The 24,409-nt window shown below is 41.4% G+C and overlaps 6 protein-coding genes across 6 annotated transcripts; all 6 read right to left on the bottom strand. All coding sequences in view use genetic code 12, as the record gives it.

The window, feature by feature from the left end:
- Positions 1–115: 115 nt before the first annotated feature.
- Positions 116–3,288, bottom strand: PICST_68670 (predicted protein). Its single transcript, XM_001387573.1, has 2 exons — positions 1,963–3,288; positions 116–1,707 (listed from the first exon to the last, which is right to left on the bottom strand). Exons 1-2 carry the CDS (start codon positions 2,792–2,794, stop codon positions 170–172), a joined length of 2,370 nt encoding a protein of 789 aa, XP_001387610.2. The 5' UTR covers positions 2,795–3,288; the 3' UTR covers positions 116–169.
- Positions 3,289–9,355: 6,067 nt separating this feature from the next.
- Positions 9,356–10,660, bottom strand: PICST_74639 (60S ribosomal protein L4). The gene has a single exon (XM_001387572.1). It carries the CDS (start codon positions 10,622–10,624, stop codon positions 9,533–9,535), a length of 1,092 nt encoding a protein of 363 aa, XP_001387609.1. The 5' UTR covers positions 10,625–10,660; the 3' UTR covers positions 9,356–9,532.
- Positions 10,661–11,593: 933 nt separating this feature from the next.
- Positions 11,594–12,232, bottom strand: YPT52 (GTP-binding protein of the rab/ypt family; the record flags this gene model as incomplete). The annotated part of the gene is made up of 1 exon (XM_001387571.1): positions 11,594–12,232. A coding segment is annotated over one exon (639 nt), but the record flags the coding sequence as incomplete, so codon positions are not given.
- A 1,016-nt stretch (positions 12,233–13,248) lies between these two features.
- PICST_86159 (predicted protein) lies at positions 13,249–13,738 on the bottom strand. The gene is made up of 2 exons (XM_001387570.1): positions 13,726–13,738; positions 13,249–13,607 (listed from the first exon to the last, which is right to left on the bottom strand). Exons 1-2 carry the CDS (start codon positions 13,726–13,728, stop codon positions 13,296–13,298), a joined length of 315 nt encoding a protein of 104 aa, XP_001387607.1. The 5' UTR covers positions 13,729–13,738; the 3' UTR covers positions 13,249–13,295.
- Positions 13,739–14,069: 331 nt separating this feature from the next.
- Positions 14,070–19,701, bottom strand: PICST_85815 (component of small subunit processosome). The gene is made up of 2 exons (XM_001387569.1): positions 17,637–19,701; positions 14,070–17,591 (listed from the first exon to the last, which is right to left on the bottom strand). Exons 1-2 carry the CDS (start codon positions 19,683–19,685, stop codon positions 14,130–14,132), a joined length of 5,511 nt encoding a protein of 1,836 aa, XP_001387606.2. The 5' UTR covers positions 19,686–19,701; the 3' UTR covers positions 14,070–14,129.
- A 456-nt stretch (positions 19,702–20,157) lies between these two features.
- Positions 20,158–21,882, bottom strand: DIP5.5 (Proline specific permease; the record flags this gene model as incomplete). Its single annotated transcript, XM_001387568.1, has 1 exon — positions 20,158–21,882. The coding sequence occupies one exon, from the start codon at positions 21,880–21,882 to the stop codon at positions 20,158–20,160; it is 1,725 nt and encodes a 574-aa protein (XP_001387605.2).
- Between the last annotated feature and the right edge of the window lie 2,527 nt (positions 21,883–24,409).

Raw genomic sequence — 24,409 nt, 5'->3', positions numbered from 1 at the left:
ACTTGAAACCTTACACTGCTTCAACCAAAATATAGAGTAATACTTGACTACAACTAGTATCCGCTACAACTACTAAGGGAAATACTAGTCTAATCTCTGCATTTACGTAAATTTACAATAAAATTCATGAATGTATTTTACTTTTGTAATCTCCAGTGAAATTTTTATGCTAATGACCATGGCCAAGTTGGTCAAGTCTATCGCCAGCAGCCTTCATTCTCATTCCGGTTCTGTTACTAAGCTCGTAGTCTCCCTCCCCTACAATCTCTGCCTTCTTTAAACAGTTCTTGCTTTCCTGGACGGCCTTTCTTACATCCAACTTCTCAACATGGGTTGTTCTCAAAATCCAAATGAACATCGTCTTTTCGTAGAGAGCTGTCGGATACAAATAAGGACTATAGGTCATCTTATTGAACTTGAACTGGGGAAGATCGGCCACGACATACTTGGAAATGACATGATTTTCGAGGATAGAAAGACCCTCGCTGACTTTTCCAGTCAGTCTTAACACGATTGCCTGCAAGAAGTATCTGATCATAGCTTCATCTTCAGACTCAGCAATCTTTGTGTAACTGGCGGTTTCGCTGTTGGCAGACAATTCAGCATTGACTTCTCCTGAATATGCCAACAATTTTAAGGACAACTGCAAGTCTTTTTCTGACATTCTATTGTAGCCGTTCCAGAAATAAACCAATTCGTGAATCAACGACGTACCAATCAAATCTACAAACTTCAACTTTGGATACTGCCTTTTGCGCTCTTCCAAATGTCTCAACTTTCTCAACAAGAATTTGTCAAATGGCAACTGCTTCTTGCTGGTGGAGTTGTGTCCATGATTTGGAACATACGTAGGTGCCAATTCAAAGTATTTCACGGCTAAATCTTCGTACTTACGCAACTCCTTTTCCTTGTCTTCTACATCGACCAAGCCCATTTCGATCATTCTGTACTTTTCCAAGTAACATGATGCTGCCATGAACAAATAAACACCTTTGGACCACGAGTTAATATCTATCAATTTGACAAAGTCCCGGGCAGCATTGTCATAGTCGTGTTGAAATGCATAGAACATGCCTCGATCAAATACCAATAATGCTTCCACCTGCTGCATGCGGATCTTGTTGGACTTGTCGTCTGTGAAAGATTGCATCAACTGAGTAGCCTTCTCAAGCTCACCCTGAGCTGCCAAAACTCTACCTTCTTGAAGTAACCAAAGGGCGTTATGTGGAAAGAAAGCCCTGGCTCTCTTCAACAATTGAGGGGTGTACAATGCTGGATTCTGTAAGATCTTCTTCAACTCAGACTCAGACACAGTCGTCTTCCCGTCTAAGGAAAGAACGTCCTTGACTTTGGAGTCCTCGTGGCCCGGTAACTGGAATCCCACGTCTACAAATTGCACGGGGCCGTCGTAGAATACTAAGAGACACAAGAGAGCCAACTCACCGTGTATATTCCTGCTGGTGATTGCTGTTCTCCAGAGCATCTTGAGCCCAATTTCTCGATCGCCCTTGAACCCTACAATGGATAAGACCTTCCCAATGGCAGGTGGAATTAATGAAAGAACCACCTGCAAGATGCCGAAGCATAACTGAACGCCTGAATGGATAAACTCGTCTACAGTTGAGACGTGGAGTTGGTTATCGGTAGCAGATTCAGTCGTAGATAAGTTTGAAGTTGAAGTAGCAGCCGATGAAACAATTGACGAGTCTGCGGCTCCTGAAATAACCGAATTGTCGTTGTTAAGACTGTCGGTATAAGCCAATTCTCTGGGCTCTTGGAGTGTCTCAAAAGCATCTGAAAAGTTGTCATCATCGTCATCGTCATCATCTTCATCGTCATCTACTTCAACCTTTTCCACTGGTTGTACGGCTTCCGCTTCCTCGGTCTTTGGAGCTGGAGTTCTAGACGTGGGCGTCAGGGCTATATCAATGAAACTTGGTTTTTTATTGAGAGAAATACTACTGGAAGACCTGTCTTCAAAGCCTTCGAAGAAATTGATCTTTTCTGGGGCATTATTTCCCAAGTTAGTCCCCTCTATACGGCCCTTTCTCATCTGGTACACTTTCTCCAAGTCTTTCATCAATTTCACATCCGAAGCGAGAGAAGCAGAAGAACCTCCGTTAGAAGACATAGAAGAATTCGATTTGTAACCAGGGAGATCCGACGTGCTGATATTGTTCATGTTGGAAAGAGACTCCTTCTTCAACTTGGATAAGTTCTTATTGAAGATAGGCTCCAGATCCTTGATTTTCTTGTATACTGAATCCAACGTTTGGTATGCTCTTCTCAACTTGAACAACGCTTTAGCACCTTCCACCATTCCGTTGTTCTCTTTGAGCAACATCACCAACGCATTCAAAAGTGTCAGCTCAGCGTACGTGACTTGGAACTCGGTTCCAGGCGGATAGATGTACGATGTAGCCAAGCTGTATTTCACATTGTACTTGGAATTGTTCAACGAAGCTGTTTCTGCCTCAGAAAGTGTGCGGTTGGCACGTTCCATGACTTCGGTTTCAAAGCCTAGCGTAGCTTCAATGAATTCCATAACTCCGAGAGCAAGTGGGAAGATCCCAGCCGGCTGGTCGGATCCTGATTGACTGTGGAGCTGCGCTTCCTTCTGAAGTAACTTGGTTCCTTCATCGGTTCTGTCGTCTAGCAAGAAATCCATGGCCTGGAGCGCAATTTCAAAGTCTCGTACCTGCTTTAGTACCTTGTCGTAGTTGTTGGCAGGCGTATCCAGTTGTGTGGATGAAATCAGAAGAATCAGAGCCTTCTTTCTGAGTCCTTTGAGCATGTTGGGAGTGATTGGATAGTTATTGATATTGAAGATATCAAATGATCTCAGGATATATGACAGTTAATGTAGGTAAGTTATGAATACTATCGAAGATTCAGAAGCTTATAAATAGACGATCGATAGTTATATGGAATCTTCGTTTGTTATTTGAATGGAGAGTGAAAAGTTGATCCCACGAAGTCCGATGCAGTGAAATTTTCAGATCAAAGTGAGTTCAAACAAAGATTTACAAACAGGCAATTCTGAAACGGAAACCTTGAGGTATGTTTGTTGGAATCTCACGTGGTGTGCTCTGGATCTGTTGGAGCAAGTCTGGAAAAGAAAGTGAATAAAAACGAAAAGTCTGAATACTAATGAAAATTTGAAAGTTTATCGTGTCTTCTAATTTTAAGTCTGGCGGAGATGAACAATAATGTCTGATGTAATAATACCGCAGATGAGGACAGTTGGCCGAATGTGGTGACGGCTTAATCGCGGTAAACACACGGTCACAAGACACAAAATATATGAAAGGTGGCTTCAACACTGGAACCAGACAGACAGACGGCTGTGTAATATATTCCAGCAGGCAGACAGACACTTAAGTTGAATGTCAACAAGTTCTGAGTCTGGATGTGTGCCAGGCTGAGTTAGTATTTGGGCTCCAGATAAGCGAATATTCACGCACTGGCAGTGGTTTCACGGGCTGGGCGCGCGCCATGGACAGACAGACTGATCTGGGGACAACAGACATTTTGTGCCGGAACGAGATGAGAATAGGGGAAACTGCGGACTGGGAACGAGGAAGTGCGCGGCTGGAAAGCGGGGGGTGAATAGTGAGAAGTAGCGAGAGTTTTGTGGAAAATATGGAAATGTCACTGGGAACAATTTGCGGGCCACTGAAATGTTAACGAGAACACAGCGAGAAATAGGGAACTTTGGGAAGAGAGATATCGATTCTGTCAGAACACAAATTGACTACCAAAGCGAATCTAGACGTCCCTATCGAGAATTGGGTCTAGTGGGCTACTGCGCACTAGGGAATAGGGAGAAGCAAGAGATGAACATGTAATTCAAATACTACTGAGCATAGCTCCACTAGGTCCGTCGTACTAATTAGACGGTCTGAATAGCGAGAAATACCGAGCGGATGGAGAGGAAAAAAAGAGCGACGGGAAAAGCACGCGGTGGGGCGGGCTGCCACTAATATAATCACGAGAAGTTCTAGTATCGTGTCTGGGCCGAGACGGTCGTATTTCTGTCTTCTCTGTGCTCGTGACACACACTAATATGCACCATGCTCACTGCAAACTGCACGAATGCAACGCACGGTCTCGTAAGGACGAGCAGAATTCAGTCGTCCACTTCCGGATACCTTTTGTAGAGTTGGGAAATGCAGCTCAGAGGCTAGGCAAAGACGAACATGCTGTGTTTGTCTCTCTTTACGATGAACAGGTTCTTCATTTCCACCGGATACTCGAGCTTTACCCGGATAGCGTCGAAAAACGTTATTCTGCTAAAGTTAAACTTTAGCTCTGCTTCTACCTTAATCTACATAACATAATATCAAGAACAATTATTCCTCATTGTAGGCATTTTCCATGTGCTTGAAATGTGCATGCATTTCTCAGTCTAGTAGCATTGACAACCTCATCGCAAACTCACTTTGACTGCAGCAGTTCAGTTCTGATAACTACCCCCACAGTTGTAGGTGTGGGACCACAGCTGCATACAATATTTTCTGCTTTCGCATGTATGCTTCTATTTTGCTGTACGGTTGACATGATTAGAGTCCATTCAATTGCTCCCACTGGTGTTTCTGCTCGCAATTTTTCTATCTCATCTCCAGTCAAGTGCTCGGAGTAGTCCCAGCATTGGCCCACTTGCAACCAAGCTCAAATGTTACTGAAAAGGCAAAATGATCCCGTATTCATATGACAAACCTAATCTTGAAATTTCGAGGCGGATTGCCGGCATCGAAGCTGGTTTAGTTTAGGCCATTTTAGTACACCTCTCGTCCTACCTTGGAAAGGAAATAACTGTTGGCCATTGTTGTCACGGAAAGACAATAATTCCCCACGTTCAGAGAGCTTTCCATCACGCACTACCACAATGACTACCACAATGAAACGAAGCAACCCCTTGGAAAGATAATGTATTTTATTATGTACTTTTACGGCAACAGCCAATTGTTGTAGAAGTATTGGAATATCTGCATTGATAGCATCGATAGAATATTGATTAATCATCAATCTGGATGAAAATCTCACTCAATTGCTGATCCTATTCGTAAATCTACCAGTCGTAGTGCTCAATGTGCCAAGTGCACGTCTGGTGAAAATCCAATCTCCTGTTGCATCTTCTTGATCTCGTGGCCGAGAAATCCATTGGTGTCGTACCATATTCGAAATTCAGAAGATAAACATTTCCAATTCAATCGTCACTAGAGAACCAATTGCACCATACTTTGACTCAATGATCAATAAGTACTGCCGTCTGAACTGGCCTAGTTAACCAATTCGGAATATAATGAGCTGATCCTGACGATACAGCATTGTCCGAGGATTTAGTTATGTTTCAAACTACTGCGGCGTCGAATTCCATGTCCAATTACATGCTACATCTAAAGTTGGTGTAACGAATTTACTTAATTTCGTATTTCGCCTCAGCCTGTGTCCGGGATTGGATATCCACGATGCTTCTTCATTATTGCTATCTTGGCTGTTTGTGCCACTTTCGAAGTTCCATCAAAGGTGAGATTTGATGGAAAAAGTCAGGTTTACATTGAAAATAATCCTTGCTTCGGTGCTACAATATGGATGTTCAGAGGAAGAAAATATTTCTAGCTAGAACGTTGCTAAAGGGGCTCAAGTTGTTTAGAACAAAATAGCATAAAGGATTTCTTCTAACCTGAGGATATGCGGATAAATCCACGACGTAAATAATGATTCAATTTATACTTAATTGGCATAGAACAGACGCATGCAGCACAATTTAGATCCAATCCTGTACATATCCGTAGTGCGCATCTGATCCTGTAGGCAGAACGCTGAAAGATGCAAATGGTTGAAAATACTAGCGTCAGAAAGACAGCTTTTTTGGGTAATAAAGAAGAAAATGGTGGTCGTCTCTGGTTGAACTGTTACAAATTTCATCTACGAACAAAATAACAAGGGTCTTGCCGATCCATGAAGTACGGTGGAAGATCATATATACATACATGGGTTAGAAGCCACTGCCACAGGAAATTATCCCAGATCCCCTCGACGAATTCCTTATTATTATCAGATCAAGCTCATCAGTGGAATTATTTCTTGTGAGCCCTTATCAAAACTGTCTGTCGTGGGAGGTGCAAACGTTACCTCTCTTCTGCAGACAGCACTACATGCAGCAAAAACTAGAAAGCTTGATTCAAAAGAGCAAAAGGAGAAACTAAACCGGCAGACAATCTGACAAAAGTATAAGGAAAATCGACACTGAGGGCCATAGCGTCATAGTCCCGTCCACAGAGACAGGCCAAACGCAACCTTCGGATTCCGCCATCAGACACAGGCGGCATGTAGACATCGTCTAGACTATAATTGCCCAAATCAGAGAGAGCTCGCTACTTGGTCAAATCCAGCCTAACCAGTTTAAAGAAGGTCAGACAGTGCCCAGATCCTTTTAGCCTGCGATTTTACCTATTCAAGTCACTATGGTGGTGAGGATTAGCGATTTGGGATGGATAATACTTTGACAAGAGCTGCACTGATGCTGAAACGCGCCCTCATTTATTATGAAACTGTGCTTATGTGCATGCAGCAAGAATAATATTGGTTTAGATCGCGCAGTCTTGCATACAGCGTATTCTCTAAAATGCTGGTTCCAGCCCAGTCGGAAATCGACGATCTTGCAGCCAGCATAGAGGTTGCAACCGCTCCCCAATGGGGGTACGCAGCATCCAAAACAGGCTGAACCCACTATTGTCTGACTTGTGGCTTTTGAAAAAACTGTCTAAGCTGCAGATCCTCCAGCACCTCGAAGGTAGTTCAACTAGTTGGTGACCCAATCCAGACTTGATCCAGATCTGCCCATTGTACCATGGTTGACATCTGTCGTTGTTCAATGTTTTAAAAGACAATCCGTCCATCGCAATCCCACCGTAAAGTACTTGATGGGTCGTAGGGAGTCGGTATGTAACCAGCAGCATTTGTAATGGGCCCAGATTAAGCTTAATTTCATGTTATGTTTTCTTCGAAGACTGAATAATTAATTCTTTATGCATAACATGCATCTGGGCACTTCTCCATCCTCTATATGTATATGTACATGTATATATATATATCCATATATGTCGATGGTTTGCCAATCTGAAAACTGTTTCGCTGACTACTTATAAGTTTTTCTCTTTAAACCTTTTGAACTTGTATCTCGCCAACAAAGTTGCCTATCATTCCTTTATCAACTTCGTACTTTCCTTCTAGATTACAATGAAGTTTTCTTCAACAGTCTTGGCTTCCATAGCCTCCGTGGTAGCTGTCTCTCAAGCTGCACCTATAGTTTTAACTGTAACAGAAACAGTTGCTACTTCAACTTCTTGGGCAACCGTCACGAACATTGTTTCTACCCAAACCATTGTGGCTACTATCTTCGGTCCTCCTCCAAGTGGGACTCCAACAGTTACTCCATCAGTTGTTGGACAAGATACTACTTCTACCACTCCTACTACCACTCCTACTACTAATCCTACAACTAACCCAACTACCAACCCAACCACCAACCCTACCACTAACCCAACCACCAACCCTACCACTAACCCAACCACCAATCCAACTACCAACCCAACTACCAACCCAACTACCAACCCAACTACTAACCCTACAACAAACCCTACAACAAATCCAACCACTAACCCAACCACTAACCCAACCACTAACCCAACTACCAATCCAACCACCAACCCCACGACAAACCCTACTACTACTGACACCACTACTTCGACTGGTACAACTCCTTCAACTGATTCTACCTCTTCGACTGATACTGAATCTTCGACTGATACTACCTCTTCGACTGGTACTGACTCTTCAACTGATACTACTTCTTCAATTGGTACTACTTCTCCGACTGACACTACTTCTTCGACTGATACTACCTCTTCTACTAGTACTGACTCTTCAACTGGTACTGACTCTTCAACTGATACTACTTCTTCAACTGATACTACTTCTTCAACTGATACTACTTCTTCAACTGATACTACTTCTTCGACTGATACTACTTCTTCGACTGATACTACTTCTTCGACTGATACTACTTCTTCGACTTCAACCACTCCAACTACTACTTCCAGTTCTACTTCAACTACCTCAACTACTTCGTCTAGTTCTACTTCTTCTACACCTACTACTACTTCTACTTCAAGTTCTTCTTCCACCACTTCTAACACTGCCACCAGCTCGACTCTCGTTGGCGATGTTCCAACTGAAGATGTCGCTTGGGCAGGCGAAATTCTCGCTGAACACAACGTCAAGAGAGCTCTTCACGGTGTTCCAGACTTGGTTTGGAACAATGCATTGGCAGAATATGCTAAGAACTACGCTGCTACTTCCTTTAACTGTAGCAATGTTCAGTTGATCCACTCTGGTGGTCCATACGGTGAAAACTTAGCTGTTGGTTACCCAGGAGGAGCTGCCCCAGTAGATGCTTGGTACAACGAAATCAGCAGTTACGATTTTAGCAACCCAGGCTACTCTTCTGCTACTGGTCACTTCACCCAAGTTGTGTGGAAGTCCACAACTGAGCTTGGCTGTGCCAGAGTTACCTGTGACAACGCTTGGGGTCAATACACCATCTGTGAATACGACAAACAAAGAGGTAATCTTATCGGAACTGATCCAGCCACCGGAGAATCTTTCTTCGAAGAAAACGTCCTTCCTCTCGTTTGAACAATTAACCACAGCCATGATATCCGAAGACCATTAAAGCGCTTGAGCTTTACTTGTATAATGCACTTCAATTCTTTTTTATCTTTCTATAACTTTACATTTAACTTACGAACAATAAAAATTTGCTAGACTTTTACTAAACCATGTAGTTCACAACTTCTACTTGAAAATACTTGAAACTGAAAAAATTCAGGAATCTTCCCCAGACCCTGTAATACTCTGACAGCTCTACCCCCCTAAGCGAATTGCTCTAACAGCTGCACCGAAAGGTATGGCTGGGAAAGTTTTGGTCCTGCTGCAGCTTTGGTCCTCATGGATAGATGAATTAGCTGAAGGGTGGGGGAAGAACGAAAAAGAAGAGGTGGAATTTGAAGATCATCTTCAGAAAATTGCCAGTCTTGGTAGCAAGTGACGACAACTCAGGTTCGTAAACAGAACAGTCTTGTCTAAATTGCTAGTGGCGGTAGTCCCAATCTCAAAGTTGACAAGAAGGGAAATTTGAGGAATGGAAATCTGAAATTCGCAGCTCTGTGAACTCTAAAGTCAATATGCACATTTTAGAGTTTAGTCTCAATGCAATCAGCGCACAGAACATACTCTTGCAGTTGGTGCAACTCGCAGTAAGTGACTACAACCTTAAAAGTGTGGTTTTATAAAGCTTATCATATATTTTCCATACGTTCAATGGCCTCTGTACTACAAAACTATAATAAACGGTTCAGGTATCTTAAGGTATATGCAATCAATAAAGTAAATTAGCAATCAAGTCAATTGGTACGATGATAATCTTACAATCTCCTAAATCTGCTAGTGTTCTTCACGAAAGCACTTAATCTCTCAAGACAGCGGCGAATTGACCCTTGGATGGCTTGGCCTTGGAGGCTTCAACCTTAGAGGAACCCAACTTTTCAGCAGAGTAAGCCTTGGCGTAAGGGTTCAATCTCAACAAAACTTGCTTGTTCTTCAATGGGTTCTTCTTCAAGACGTGAGTTCTCTTTTGGGTGGCTTGGCCAGCTGGTCTGACAACAGCTTGGACTTCAGCAGAGTTGATCAATCTGGTGACGTCGGTGTTGGAGATGATGTTGGCTGGCAAGGAGTAACCGGACTTGACGGACTTGGTGGAGTCAGAACCGTAGACAGAGTCCAAGGATTCGAAAGCACCTTGAGTCCAGATGATGAATCTACCGAGGTGAGCACCTGGAGCCAATTGCAACAAGCCGAGGTGCTTGACGTCAGAGGTTTCGACACCTGGGACGTTTCTCAAGGCCTTGACGATACCGTTGTCTTGAGAGTAGACAACCAATGGACCTCTTCTTTGGGTGAATCTTCTACCTCTCAACTTACCCTTACCGGCTCTCAACTTCTTGGACTTGATGACCTTGATGACATCCTTGTGGGCACCAACAGCCTTCAAGACAGCGACAGCGTCCTTGGTCTTGGTGACAGATTCGAAGTCGTTGGAAACAACCAATGGCAATTCCTTAACTTGTTCAACTCTGTGACCTCTGGCCAAAACCAAAGAAGTGACAGCAGAAGCAGCAATGGCAGAAGCAGTGGCGTAACGCTTTTCGTTGTGGTTCACCTTGACGTGCCATTTTCTCCAGGTCTTGGTAGGAGCGAACATACGACCACCTCTACACATGTTACCGAAGGCAGCTTGACCGGAACGGTGGGTACCACCACCACCAACTCTTGGAATTCTGGCAACAGCTCTACCAGTACCCCAGGATTCAGCAGAGGTTTGGTGACCAGCCTTTTCAGAGACAGCGTAAGCTTGTCTCTTGTTCTTGTTCACTCTGACGAAGACAGAGTGGACAATGTCTGGTCTGACTGGAGCAGAGAAGACAGCTGGCAATGGCAACTGAGTGGCGGTTTGTTCACCCTTGGCGGAGACGACGGAGACTTGAGGACGAGCAGACATCGTAATGTGTGTATAATGATGAAGAGAAGAGAGAAAATCAACTGAAAAATTGAAAAAGTGAAAAATTTTATGTACGAAGTGAAAATCTTCAAGTCGTGTGCAGCCCAGTGAAAAAAATTTTGAAATGCGAGAGAAAGTGGTTACCCGGATTAGAGATGATTTGGTCGTGTGACTTCAGTCATGTGCTGGTAATAATTTAACAGCGTAATGAAAATCAGTGGAATTTACTTCGTTCGGAGTATAGATTACATGGTTTTATTAGTCATTCGTTTAATATCAATAAAAATGAATTTCTTCATCTCTCTGCCGAGATTTTTTCAATGAGAATTCAGTATCACTACAGGAATCTCCAGAATACCATAAATATGTCTCCTGCACATACACAACTTATAACCAGCCATACGTAAGTTCTCTGGCTTTGGAATTGAGCCCATATTCGCTGTTTTCTTATTTGGAGTGTGAAAGTGAGGTTCGAGACTTGAAGTTAGTGGATCATCCTTACATAATGTATGTCTGACATCCACCTTTCAGACACAAATGAGGCAGGAAGTTCATCTCAATGAAGAACTACATTCTACATTCAAGCTAATATTGACAGAATATTGTTATTACGAGATGGCTCTACTTGCCAACAAAAAATGAATGTAAACGCAAAACGAGAAGATACACTTGAGAATAAAGAAAAGACTTTTAAGATAAATGTAGAATGAAATGCAAGTCAATAGAATCGATAGGCATATCCAGACATTGTATGCTATAGATTTCTATTTGAATGTTGCTCTGTTTGCTATTGCTGTTGTAATTGAACTTTCATGTTCATTAGATATATCAATCTCAATATTAAGGTCAATCTTGTCTTATTTTTAAATTCAGTCTCTGTCTTTATCTCTCTCTCAATCTTCATCTTCTTAAATTAATCTTCATCTCCAACATTCAATCCTCTTCTTCAATCTTAAGCTACCAACTTCATCAACAACATCCACTTGCAGCCTCGGGTCTTCTGGCTCTGTTCAAATCAACTCCGCCAGCTCTTCTCCCTGCTGGTCGTCCTCTTCCGCCGCTGCCTGCTATTACCTCGTCCACAGGTAGGGCCCTGCCAATCTGGGTGAATATCTCTAAGACTCCCTGGCCCAGTTTAGCTGAACAATCGGAGATAATGATAGTATTGCCGTCCTCGTTTGCCTGTTGGACGTATTCCTCGACTTCTGCCGAATCAACTTCACGACTTTCTTCTAAATCCGACTTATTTCCAACAAGCGCAATCACAATACCTTCTGGTGCCTGTTTCTTTAATTCCTTGATCCAATCTTGCGCTTTGCCGAAAGAAGAGCGACTCGTAATGTCGTAGACACAGAGTGCAGCGTTAGCATTCCGGTAATACATTGGTGCAAGCGACTTATACCTTTCTTGTCCGGCTGTGTCCCAAATCTCAAACTTGATCGTTGTCTTTGATTCCGGGAGGTTGATGGTCTGAGTCAAGAACGCAGCTCCGATTGTCGATTCTCGCATGTCATCAAACGTGTTTTTGACGAAACGGTGCACTATGGAAGATTTGCCCACCGCAGACTCTCCGAGAAGCACTAGCTTGAACTGAGCGAATTTATTACTAGGATTTCCTCCAGTAGAGATGCCAGAATTAGATGGAGAGCTGGGGCTAGCCCCGAACTCGGACCCGGTTGATGCCATGGCGTCCTATTAAATTGTAGTAATCGTATACTCCAGCTGTATTAGCTAGAGATAGAAATATGAGATGAAGGATTTCTATGAAAAAAAAAGCTGAAACCTCTGTTAAAGATAAGATTAGCTTACACCTCATGAAGTGGTAAGGGCTGTGGGATCACATGGTATATAGCACGTGTTGTTGGTATCATTACGAAGATCTTTTATATACAGTCCAATGTTGATCTATTACACTTAGCGATTTCTCTAGATATAAATTCAGCAAGGAAGGTGATAAGCAAATTGTATACGCTACCCACGGTCTTTCTCTGAGAACAACTTATAATAGCATCTTTGTAAGTAAAAGTTTTTTGCTTTCAATTTTTTGCTATGGAGCCCAGTTTTTTTATCCTGGGAATAGGAAGATCCCTTATGAATTCCGGCTCAAATGTCACAACTTCTCTGCTACTAGATTACTGGGCCTGTTGGGTGTTTGAGATATGAGAAAATACGAAAAGAAATGTCAGGATGGTACAAGATCAATCTTGTGGTGATTTGTTATATTGGAATACTTCTTTATGTATTTTTATGTGGACAACGTACTCTTTTTCCAATCGGTTCCTCGTGGGTGCAAAAAGAGACGACAATACACTATATTGCAGAGATATTCTCGAATATTCGTCTAAATCTTCTGATACTTTGGATTGTTGTCTAATTTGAATAGAAATTCATACAATACAAATTCCACATTTGTACATATTTGTAGTAAACAATTCCACACACTCTCTTACTTCACATATAGTCCAACTTCCCATACTTAAGCTCTCCTTTACTAGTATCTATTGCATCCAACAGTTCACTGTTCATCTGATTCTACCAATTGCAACTTTTCCCACCATCTCTTCTGTTTGCAAGATTCAACATGTCAATCTCTCTACATCTTTCTCCGTTCTTCTCTTCCTTTTCAACGCATTGTCGCATTCAATATATACAAGCTATTAACATTATCTACTTACTCTTCAATCTTGGCCAAGATCTCCTTGTCGGTGTACAACAAGTATTCTTCTTCTCCAATCTTGACGGGGTTACCACCGAAAGATGGCAATAAAACCTTGTCACCGGCCTTAACCGAAGTAGGAATCACTTGCCCAGTAGTGGTGTTGGTAACACCGGGACCAGCAGCAATGACAGTGGCCTGGTTCAATTTTTCCTGATTCTTTTCAGGGATGTAGATACCGGAAGCGGTTTTGGTGGCGGGCTTCAATCTTTGCACTAACACTCTGTCGAACAAAGGTTTCAAGGATTGGGCGTTTTTCAAGAAAGACTGGAATCATAAGTTAGTAATGCTGAAAAATCAATGTGAAGCCCGGCAAAAGTCAGGAAACCCCAGGATCTTTGGATGCTTTATTCCTAAGGATATCATTTTACTAAATTTCACTTACCATTATGGCTGGATGTTACTAATTGACTAACAGTTACAGGTGGAGAGTAGAAAGATGGAGTGAAAAAATCGATCCGGAAATTGAACCTGGAAATTAAATGGTGGAAGAGGAAGAAAATTCGAGAACTGTGCAGCGCACGCCAATTTTGAGGTGCAGGAGATCTCCACTAACCGGATTTTGCAACTATACTCCGGGTTGCTAGAATAGAATAAAACGGTATCTTATCATGTACTGACAATATGATATACATAAAACCACAGGATCTACCAATTGAATATAAATATTGGAAGATTTTAATTCTAAAGTTATTTAATACTTTTAATTACAAGTGCAGTTACACTAATCTGGAAATGCAACTATCTTTTCCACACTCTATCAAATGCTAATATCTATTAATTGTATTTTTAATCCAAGTAACGATCCAATGGTTCACCCAAAACATTCTCAATCACTCTGACCAATCCACTTCTCACTTCCATCTCTACAGCCTGGTCATCGTCTTCTAATAATTCAGCAATATATGGAATCAAAGTAGGCAAGTAGGTCAACCATTGTTCTCCCATCTTCTGGAAAATGCTCTTCAAAGCACGGATGGTCCAGATCTTCGTAGAGGAGCTGTTATCCTCCTTCTCGTTAGATATGTACTTAATCAACCCGTGTACCAAAGTCTCGTTGTACTCTTCCGAGGCTACGTTGTTGATGAAGGCAGTGATACTCTTGATTAGGTACTTGCCAATACCTTCCTCAATGTTGGTTAACTGTTCTAATAATGGGTTGCAGATACTGTCGAATCTACCTTGCTGCGACCAATAGTCATCCTGGTCGTACTTGAATGAAGATGTCAAGGAGTTGAGGAGTATTCTTCTCAAATTGATATCCTTGAGTTGGCCAGAAGAAAATCTAGTCAAAACGGAGGCTACTGGATCCAACAAGTACGAGAAGTAAGATGTGATGATACTCTTCAATTGTTCTTGCATCTTGTTGAAGAACTTGAAGAAAGCTACCAATCTGGAAACCTCGGTGTTTTCAGAAAAGTTTGATCCTTCACCTTCAACAGCCCATCTAACCAAGGTAGCAAACAATGGACGGAACTTCTTGTCGTTCAATTTCATCACATAGCTAATACCACAGCTGTGGAAGGAGCTTTCCAATCTGTGTATGGTGTTGTTGTCGAATTTGTTATCAGCTTCTTCAGAGTAATGTCTGAATTCGAAAGCCTGGATCAACCATTTTATGAAAACAGTAGACTGAGTAGCAGCAGACTTTTTGTCGATCTTGTCGATGGTGGATTGCATGGTGTTCAAGTAGAGACCGATGTTACCGGTATTGTCGTTCTCGTAGAACTTCTTGTTGCACCAGATGTTGCACAAGGACTTCAACACTTGCGAGGAATCCATATGCTCTACTACCAATCCCAATACGCTAGTTCTAATGCTGTTGTCGACATAGTCACTGGAGAGAATAGTAATGAAAATCGAGTCCAAGGAACTTGTCATGAAAGCAGGAATTTTCTTGATTAAGCAAGATAACAATACAATGATCGAAGACTGTATCAACTTGGCACTTTCTTCATCCTCAGAATGGGTAGTTGTTTCCCATATCTTGAGTGATGGAGGAACAATCTTGGGGAAGATACCAATTGTCTTGACGCCCAATACGTTGACAATGCTGGTGATGGCATTGATGGACGAAATAATAGTTTCTGGCAGTTCACTCAACAAGCAATTCTCAGAGGTTATAGCTTGAAGGGATTCCAACAACAATCTGGAATTGGTAGGAGTAGCTAAAGTCTTCGTAGAAGCTCCGAACTTGTTGACAATAATAGCAAATGTATCCAAGTAAGCCTGTTCCAATTCTATATCCACATTCTTCTTGATACCATGCAATAATACAGGCAACAACTTTTCAAGAACACTTTCCTCGATCTTTTCATCGATATTAATTGAACTCAATTCACTTTCAAACTTAGCGCCTGCCAAAATAACCAAGTTTTTAGCAACCTTGATGGACAAAGTGTCAGAGAATTTTCCGACGTCCAATGATTCAAAAATCGAATCAACAAAGTAATGTATAGGAAGCAAGTTCAAGAAGTTGGCAAGCAAGTCATACAAGCTGAGAGCTATTTCGCTGTTTCTTGAAACATTGGTAAAGGTGTCCAAGCTCGACAATAAGAAGGCAGCAACGTTTCTAAAGGACCCCAAAATGGATTTCTTTTCTTCGTCATCATCATTGATCGACGAATCTAAAAGGACCATGGCCACCTTAGTCTTTAAAGTGTTGGCATCGAAGTTGGAATTTTCCGTAGCAACAACTGAGCTAATGTACTTCAACATCTCGATTCTCAAGGTTGACAAGCCAGAGTTGGTCAAAGACAAGATGGAAACACCAAAGATAGATCTAGTGCTTAACTTGTTGTACTCTTCCGAGTTAGCTTCCAATTCAGCGATAGGGATCATATCCCACAATTCAGCAAACTTTGAAATACCTTCAAGTTGTTCAATTGCAGAAAAACTCTTTAAGAAAGAACTGGTGAACTCCAAAATCACCTGAGCATCGGCCATCTTGTTTTTGTTCAAGCTGCTGCAGTACTGTTGTCCCATCAAGAAAAGAAGAACATGCAACGATAAGTCAGAGCCCAAAGTTCTGATCAAGTATGTGAACAACTTGACACGACGATGTCTGGGAATGTGTTGGAATGCGGTCACAAAACTAGTTAACAAGAATTCAATTTCGTTGCTAATAGACGAGGAACCATTAGCTGCAACGGCCGGAATAACCTTAGCGATAGTCTGTTGCAAAGCAGAACTAGAAAATTCGTCATCTTGTCTAACTGTGTGGGCTCCCATAAAAGTAAAGATAGGCATGACAGAGTGCAATACAATCTCTGGTGCCAACGATGCCAACTCGGCAATCACCAACAACAATCTATTCTGAACTTGCGGAGATTGCGATGATCTAATAGAGTTCACGATTAAGTCGGCTCTGATAGAGTTAGAATCAAATTTGAATGTCTCATCGCTGTTCTTCATCTTGACAATACTCAAAATCATACAAGAAGCCAAAGCCTCCTGGGCATATAACACAGGCAAATTACCGTCATTTCCAAGGTAGTCTAAGTCGGTGAGTATCTTGAACAAGGCTTGCAACAAGTTAGGACTGGCAATAGTTTCAGTTCCATTTCTCAAATTGGTTTCCAAGAGATCTAAGATAATTGTGAGCTTCTTCAAATGGGTGGAAGCCATGTTGTTGATGTCTTCTCTTGCCATTGCCTGCTTGGTAGAGCTGGATGATCTTCTTCTTCTTTTTGCAGGACCCTGTTCAGGAATTTGACCACCAATTTGAACATTACCCAAAACAGATATGAACAAGTCCTGGTCCAACTTCAAAGTCTGTAACGTGTCCATAGGATCACTTTCTATTGGTTCGTCGTTGTTAAGCAAGTCAATCAACTTGTTGACAATCTTGATTCTGTTTTCTACTGTAGAGAAGTTGTTGAATATCTCAAGCAATCTGGAGTTCACAGCTATTTGTAAGTTGCTGAATTGGCTGTTCAACGATTGAATAATCCAGTCCACTTCAGTTGCAGTCTTGGCTTCGTTGGTACTATTGCCGCCTACTAGTCCTACAATAGCACCCTCAACTTCCTCAAAGAATGCAATCTTTGCATCGTTGGCCTGTTGGATCCAGTTGCTTCTCTTCGTGAAGTACTCAGATAAATCGCTGTCGGTGAAGAAGAATCTGTCTTCAGTTCCGTTTTTGTTTTCGAGAGCTACGATGTTCCATGCTCTCCATTTGAATACGACTGGGAAGAAGTTCAACGACCACTGGTTGATGACAAATGTCTTCAAAATTAACTGGCCAAACTTCTTCAGACCAGACTTGGACGACTTGAAAAAACCGTCAAATAGAACAGGGACCAAACGACTTCTGTCAATGATAACATCCTCCAATACATCCTCTTTAAGGAGCAACTCAGTGAAGAACAAAGCGTCGTTGGGCAGGATAATTGCTCGCTTGCTGGCTTCAGTAGTATCGTAGATGACATCTTCCATGAACAAGACTGATTTGACCTTCTTCTTATTTGCATGAATGGAGGTGGTTGTTTCCTTGATGAATCTCAAAAGTTGAACGAAGCCTGCTCTAACGACCCTGGTTTCGTCGTAGACTCCCAACAAGAAGATAGGGATCAACAAGTACAAGTCCAATGGAGACGAAGAACTAGTCGAGGCTTCCTTCAATTTCCATTTGGTACATCTAATAGCAGTAAGTCTGATAGAAAGAGGAATAGAAGGAGTAAATGCAATTCTGATCAAAAACGAAATGCCTGTTTCTATACTAGAAAATACAGAAGTGGTGAACTTCAAAAGCAAGCTCTTCTGGACTTTTACGGTGACATTTCTCAACAATGAGATCAAGTCCAAAGTGAGCTTGGAAAATTCAGAGTCTGAACTGGAAGTAAAGAAAGACTTTGAAGACGACTTGATACTATCCAAATTAGCTGCTGTGGCAAACTGGACAGCAACCTCTTCGGTTTCTTCGTCATTGTTATCCTCTTCACCGGCATCAAACTCAACATCGTCAGAATCGCGAACACTACTGTTGCTTCCCAAAGTCGTCATCAATTTCATTTCCAAGGCATCGATGTTCATCTCCTGGGTAGCCAAAGCCTTGATAAAGAGCTCACTGTTGCTCTTTAACAATTCCTCACAGATGTGAATAACTACAGATCTGCATTTGTCTGTGGCAGTTGAATTTTCTACTATTTGCTTAGCAATTTCAGAGAAATATAACTCTGACTTGCCCAAGTCTACAAGCTGGAAGATCTTGTACGATTCTGGATTTGGGAAAGTCGCAAAGAAGTAGAAAGTCAAAAATTTCTGGAACTTGTAGTTGTCGGCTACAAGATCCTTGACTAGATGCTCCACCTTGATCAATTTAGATGGTGCAAGATTGGCAAAGCATTTGACGATGGCTTCTCTGTCAGAAAAATCTCCCTGGTAGAATCTCCACAACTGACTTAAGACAATCAAAGTCTGTCTCACAGAGTTGGGCTCAAGCGATCTTGGATCTTGCAAGATAGATTCGGTGAACGATCTGATCAACTCAGTCGAAATGGGAATAATAGATGCAAGCACAGCTATGATAGAATAGGCAGTGAGTCTGGTGTCGACATCAATATTTCTAAGAGTTTCATACTTAGAAGGAAGCAACAAGAAACCGACCACTTCCAACACTACAGGCAAGTGGTTTTCGTTCAATGTGTCCAATGACTTAGACAAAGAAGCTAACAACTGAACAGTTGTAGACAAGAAGAACAGCAACTGTTCCTGGTAGACTGTACCGTTCTTCAACTGCTCTACTAAAAACATGGCATACAATTTGAAAAATTCAAAGTCGTTATGAAAAGCCTTCAAGATTGAGCTTGAAGGTGGGTTTTTCAACAAATCTTTGTAGCCCACAACCCAGTCAAAGATCTTAGGGAACAGGTTTTTGGGAATGACATTGAGAATCTTGACGAATACCGATTGATTATAGTGAGGTAAAGATGTGAGCAACAACATCTCGCCATTGTGCATGTTGATATGGAATCTTCTCACAAGCCATTCTACAGCTTTTACAGTGGGGGCTAAGGAATAGAAGGGGCCAGCCAAAGTCAAAAAGGCATCGATGTTCTTGTCTAGCTGAGAAATGACATCTTTTGTCTGGACGTTTCTGTCCATAGAAACTGAGGTTTCAGAAAATAGCGTATGTCTGAATTTGGAGAATCTGGAGTCGATCTCAGAGAGTTCATCCAAGCCTTCAAGACCTAATTGGTACAAATAGTCATAGTCCTGGGTAGAGGCTACCTTGGGGTCGAAAATGAGTGATCTTGAATGGATTTTAGACCTCGCTTTTCTGTCCAAGACAACAGAAGCTGTCTTTTCCTTTATGACCTTCAATTGGTCGGCTAAACTAGACATTTTGACGACAATTGTGGACCTGAAAATTGTTTAATAAGGTTGAGCTGAGTACTTGAATCTGAAAATTTTTGAAAAATAGTGAGATGCCATCGGTTGCATTTTTTGATGTTGTCTGCAGTATCAGTTGCAAAAAATGATTCCAACAAGATTGATATATTGTATTGAACCAGTGTGAAAAATACCAATACTACTATTGATAAAGAAGAAGGATTTACGGGCTTAATATGATTTATAGTACTCTTATGACTGCAATACACTTTTTTATTCTACTTTCAAATGAGCAAAAATCGCATATATGTAAACAGGTACCCATTCTCTACTAACTTGTACTGTTAAATTAATGATCAGTTTAACACTTATAAAATACGAATATTCTACAATACCTGCTCCAAGTCTACATCAACATTTCACAAAGTCCAAAGATATTAAACCTAAAAAACAATAAATAAGAAGAATTGAAAATTCATTACAATTAGGCAACCCAGAACCAGATCTTTTCCAAAAGGTTCTTAGGCACTGGTTCGGGCTCGTTCGCATCCTCCTCTTCTATCAAATCTAAGCCGGTTATTACGTCAATCTGCTTGATTGGTCTGAGCCAGTTCTGTTGGCCCTTGGTGAAGTAGCTCCAGGCTCTGTGGCCAACGTAAAGGAAAACAACAATTGGAAGGGTAATGTAAGCGGCAACGAAGTCAGGGCCGTTGAAGTTGAAAAATACAGCGTAACCGTTAGTGATTGAAAGGAGCGAAATAAAGAATATCACATAGTAAGCACCGAAAGGTTGGAATGGAGATTTGTATGTTACTCTATCGGATAAGCCATGGTATGCAATGGCACGTCTCCATCTCAAATAGGCAAAGGCAACCAAAATCCAAGAAATGAACCCACTGATTGTTGTAAGGTTAGAAAACCAGTTGAAAGCGTTTGCAGAAGAAGATGAGACGTTAAGGTAAGCCAAGAAGCCCAATGCAGATGACAATGCGACAGCATAAACTGGAACACCAAATCTGTTCACCTTGCTGAAGATCTTTGGAGCTAATCCTCTGCAAGAAATAGAATACAAAGATCTAGAGGCCGAGTAAAGGAAAGAGTTACCAGCAGATGCAGCCGAAGTCAAGATAGCAGCATTAATGATGTGGTTCAATACTGGGATACCTGCGTTTTGGATACCGATAACGAAAGGAGAAGCAGAAGCGTCGGAGGAGCCAGACAACAATCTTGGGTTTTTTGAGCTGACAATGACACTGATGACCAATGTACCGAGGATATAGAAGAATACCAATCTGTAAATGAAACGACGGGCAGCCTTTGGAATGTTACGTCTTGGCTTTCTACACTCACCACCAGCAGCGGCAACCAATTCTGGAGAACAAATAAAAGCAAAACCGGACTTGACAATGGCTGTCCATATACCGAGGAAACGGCCTGTAGATCCGCCAACAATATGTTCTTTAAAAGGGCTGTGCTTCCAGTAACGGAATCCCAATCTGTCGTGGCTTGGACCACCACCGAAGAAAAGAACAACACCCAAAATGATTAAACCAGTAAGAGTGATCAATTTAATGGAAGCGAACCAGAATTCTGCTTCACCGAAAAATCTGACCGAGATGATGTTCAACAAGATAATGAGAACCAAGAAGATGGTGATCCAAACAGCAATATTGACAGAAGTGATCCAATATTGTACAACAATAGCAGCTGCAGTAACCTCAGCAGCGACCAATATAGAAAATGCGTACCAGTAGTTCCATCCAATAGCAAAACCAAAGGATTCAGAAAGGTAATCGTTAACAAACGATTGTGCACCACTACCAGGTAATGGTAAGAATGTGGTCATTTCAGCCAACATTTGCATGACAAAGTACACTACCGACGACATGATAGCATAACTCAACACCAAACTAGCAGGACCACAAGTGGAGAGAGCGGAACCGGACCCCACAAAAAGACCAGTTCCGATAGCACCACCCAAAGAAAGAAGAGAAACATGACGAGCTTTCAAGCCTCTTTCCAACTGGTTCAGTTGAAAAGTCTCAAACGAGTCGGGGTTGGAGTGTCTTGGGGTCAAGATTCTTCCTCCGTCCTCTACGACCACTCTTGAGTTGGAAATTGAGAGGTCAAGCAAGGAAGTATCTGCTCTGTGAATATGAACATGAGAGCTAGAAGACTTCACATTAGCCAAGTCAGACTTTTCCATCATTTTTGCCAGCAAAAATTTAAATAAATAAAACCAACTGGTTGATGATATCCGATACACGAGTTCAACCGAGTTCCCAAAGACAGTGGCACTGGACCATATTTATACAATTGTCTTCGGAGAGTATGAATCTGCACGCACTATTGCTATCTATAGTGGGGGAGAAAAAAAAAGTTCAAAGATAGCAAATAAATTCCGGAGTTTGAAAATATCTGGCCAAGCAGAAAAAATAATCAATATTGTCAGCGAGCCGCTGGGATTTTTGGTTATCTAGGTATCACACGTCGATCCCCTTTTTTGATAGTGGGGAAACTTCGTAATATTATGTAGCAACAATACATATTGTAAGGGAATCTACGAAGTTAGTCACTCTAGGAACACTTTTCGGGCATTTTGGTTCACCTTTTTCTCGGTACTGGTCAAGAGGCAATTATGTCCCAACGCCGTGTAGGATGAAAAAAATATCTCTATTGATGCATTATTAGCTAACGTAATATGCAGGTCGTTTGCAAATTTCTGTTTTGTCTTTTCTATCTACTGCTTGACCCCTTGCACTACTAGTTGAGTATGGGCGATAGTCAAAAGACATTTTCTAAGTGGTCAGGAATCGAAGTCAGAAAGTCCGGCTTTCGAAAGAAAGATATAAAGTTAGAAACATCAATTAATGGGTCTGGTTACCTTTCAAACACTCTCCGCAATCCATAGACTCAATACCAACTCTTTTTTATTTTAACTTTAGGACACTGTCGCTTCTAATACCACTTCTCCCTCGCCGTTGGAAATGGACCAACTTACCTGATAAGGTCAAGCGCGGTGTGTCCAACTCATTGGTCATCGGCAGTACCTACATGAATTTCTGGGAAATGCCTAGCGAGCATACAGGCACTAATTTGTGCAATTCAAGCGAGAAAACTGGTGATATAAACTCACCAAGCCAAATTAGGTAGTTACACGCTATGTAATTGAGATCTCTTCACTAGGTCATAATTTTACAGGACTTTTTTGCTTTAATTAAACTGATAAGCGCAAGAGGATTCGTCCATAAAGATTAGAGATAGTTAAAAATTGCATAGGGCTTAGATGAAGCACTAGTCGATGTAAGCGAGCATTTTTACCTCTCGGTAGTAGCAGGACATTATCGTCTTTTCCTAGAAAAATTAGACCTACATTCCACCATCATGATTTCGATTTACAAGTTTTGTTCCTGTCGGGATTAATCTCGCTATTGTCTACCTTCCTGAAATTTTAGATTTTGCGGAGAACCAACACGCTTCTCTTAGCCTAACTTTTGCATTCTTAAATCGTTCGGTCTCGAATACTAATTAGACTTACGACTTGTGCTGCTATGAATTAGAGGTATTTTCCATGCATGAAATTTTTCCCCAGCTGTAAGGCTTTTTCATCTCTCGTCGGGATGTCCCCCACATTCCTTTTTTTCGGGAACCACCGTTGCTAGCAGAATAGCTTCATTGAGCACTAAATAGATCTACATGAGGCTATTACTTTTATGGAATCGCTGTGACTACAGTTTGCCCCGCATGATGTCACTTTTCTGTAACAAAATGATCGACGTCCCTGAGGCTTCGTATTTCTTTTTAGCTCTCTTAAAAGTTCAGGTGGACCAAACAATTATGAATTTGCTTGTGTGAATATCATCTGCATATTAATATCTCTTCTTGAAATCCTTGGCCAATGCCAGTGTATTTCTTTTTGCACAATTGAAAGCGTTACGAGCACCATTCTTCAATGGTAGTAGAGGCTTCACCTAATCTATAATGAGAAGATTCTTGTATCTATTGCAGTGTTCCAAAGCTTCTCGATTTTCCTATCAAAAAGCTTGGAATAAAAGGGTCCTCTGGAACGATTTTGACGCATTGGTTAAAGGTTACATTGTGGCTGGAGCCTCCTCACTTCGGGGAGTTCTATTCCTAGGACGTAAATAATTAGAATTGAATAGCTGTACCATTCCCACATAGATTATTAAATAAATACATCAGATCTGATGACTTTAATGGTTTAAGAACTGGCTAGATCTGAGTTATACAGTGCATATTGATAGAACTAGTTTTCCCAAGCACTATTAGTTATATTTAGTAACCAAGTAATACAATTGATTCAGATCACTATAGTAACAATCTGATTCGAGTTGAGTTTCTGGCATCGTATACATACGTATCTGGCACCAGTATGGTGTGGAAATGACTCACTGAAGATTAGAAAAAGTTGCAAAAAAATTGCTTTCAATGTGTCTTCCTGGTAAAACTGCTGGCATGCAGATGTAAGTGTCTGACATTTTTTGAACTTCGAATTATCAGCAAATTTGCAATTAAGTAAGTATAACAGTACAGATACTCGTCTGGTGTCTACGAATAGAAGTTCAAGAGCTCATAAGTATTAAAGGTACTAAATACGAAATATATCTATAAGAATCGTAACCAGAGAGCATTAATAGTATAGCTGGTCAGCCTTGCGCATAGTTGTCATTAAGATGTCGTAGACTCTTGCCCAGAAATTCAAGAGCGAATAGAAA

The sequence above is a fragment of the Scheffersomyces stipitis genome, chromosome 1 (assembly GCF_000209165.1).
Source record: "Scheffersomyces stipitis CBS 6054 chromosome 1, whole genome shotgun sequence".
In the NCBI taxonomy this organism is placed as follows: Eukaryota; Fungi; Ascomycota; class Pichiomycetes; order Serinales; family Debaryomycetaceae; genus Scheffersomyces; species Scheffersomyces stipitis.
This window is presented reverse-complemented; position numbering and strand designations above follow the sequence as displayed.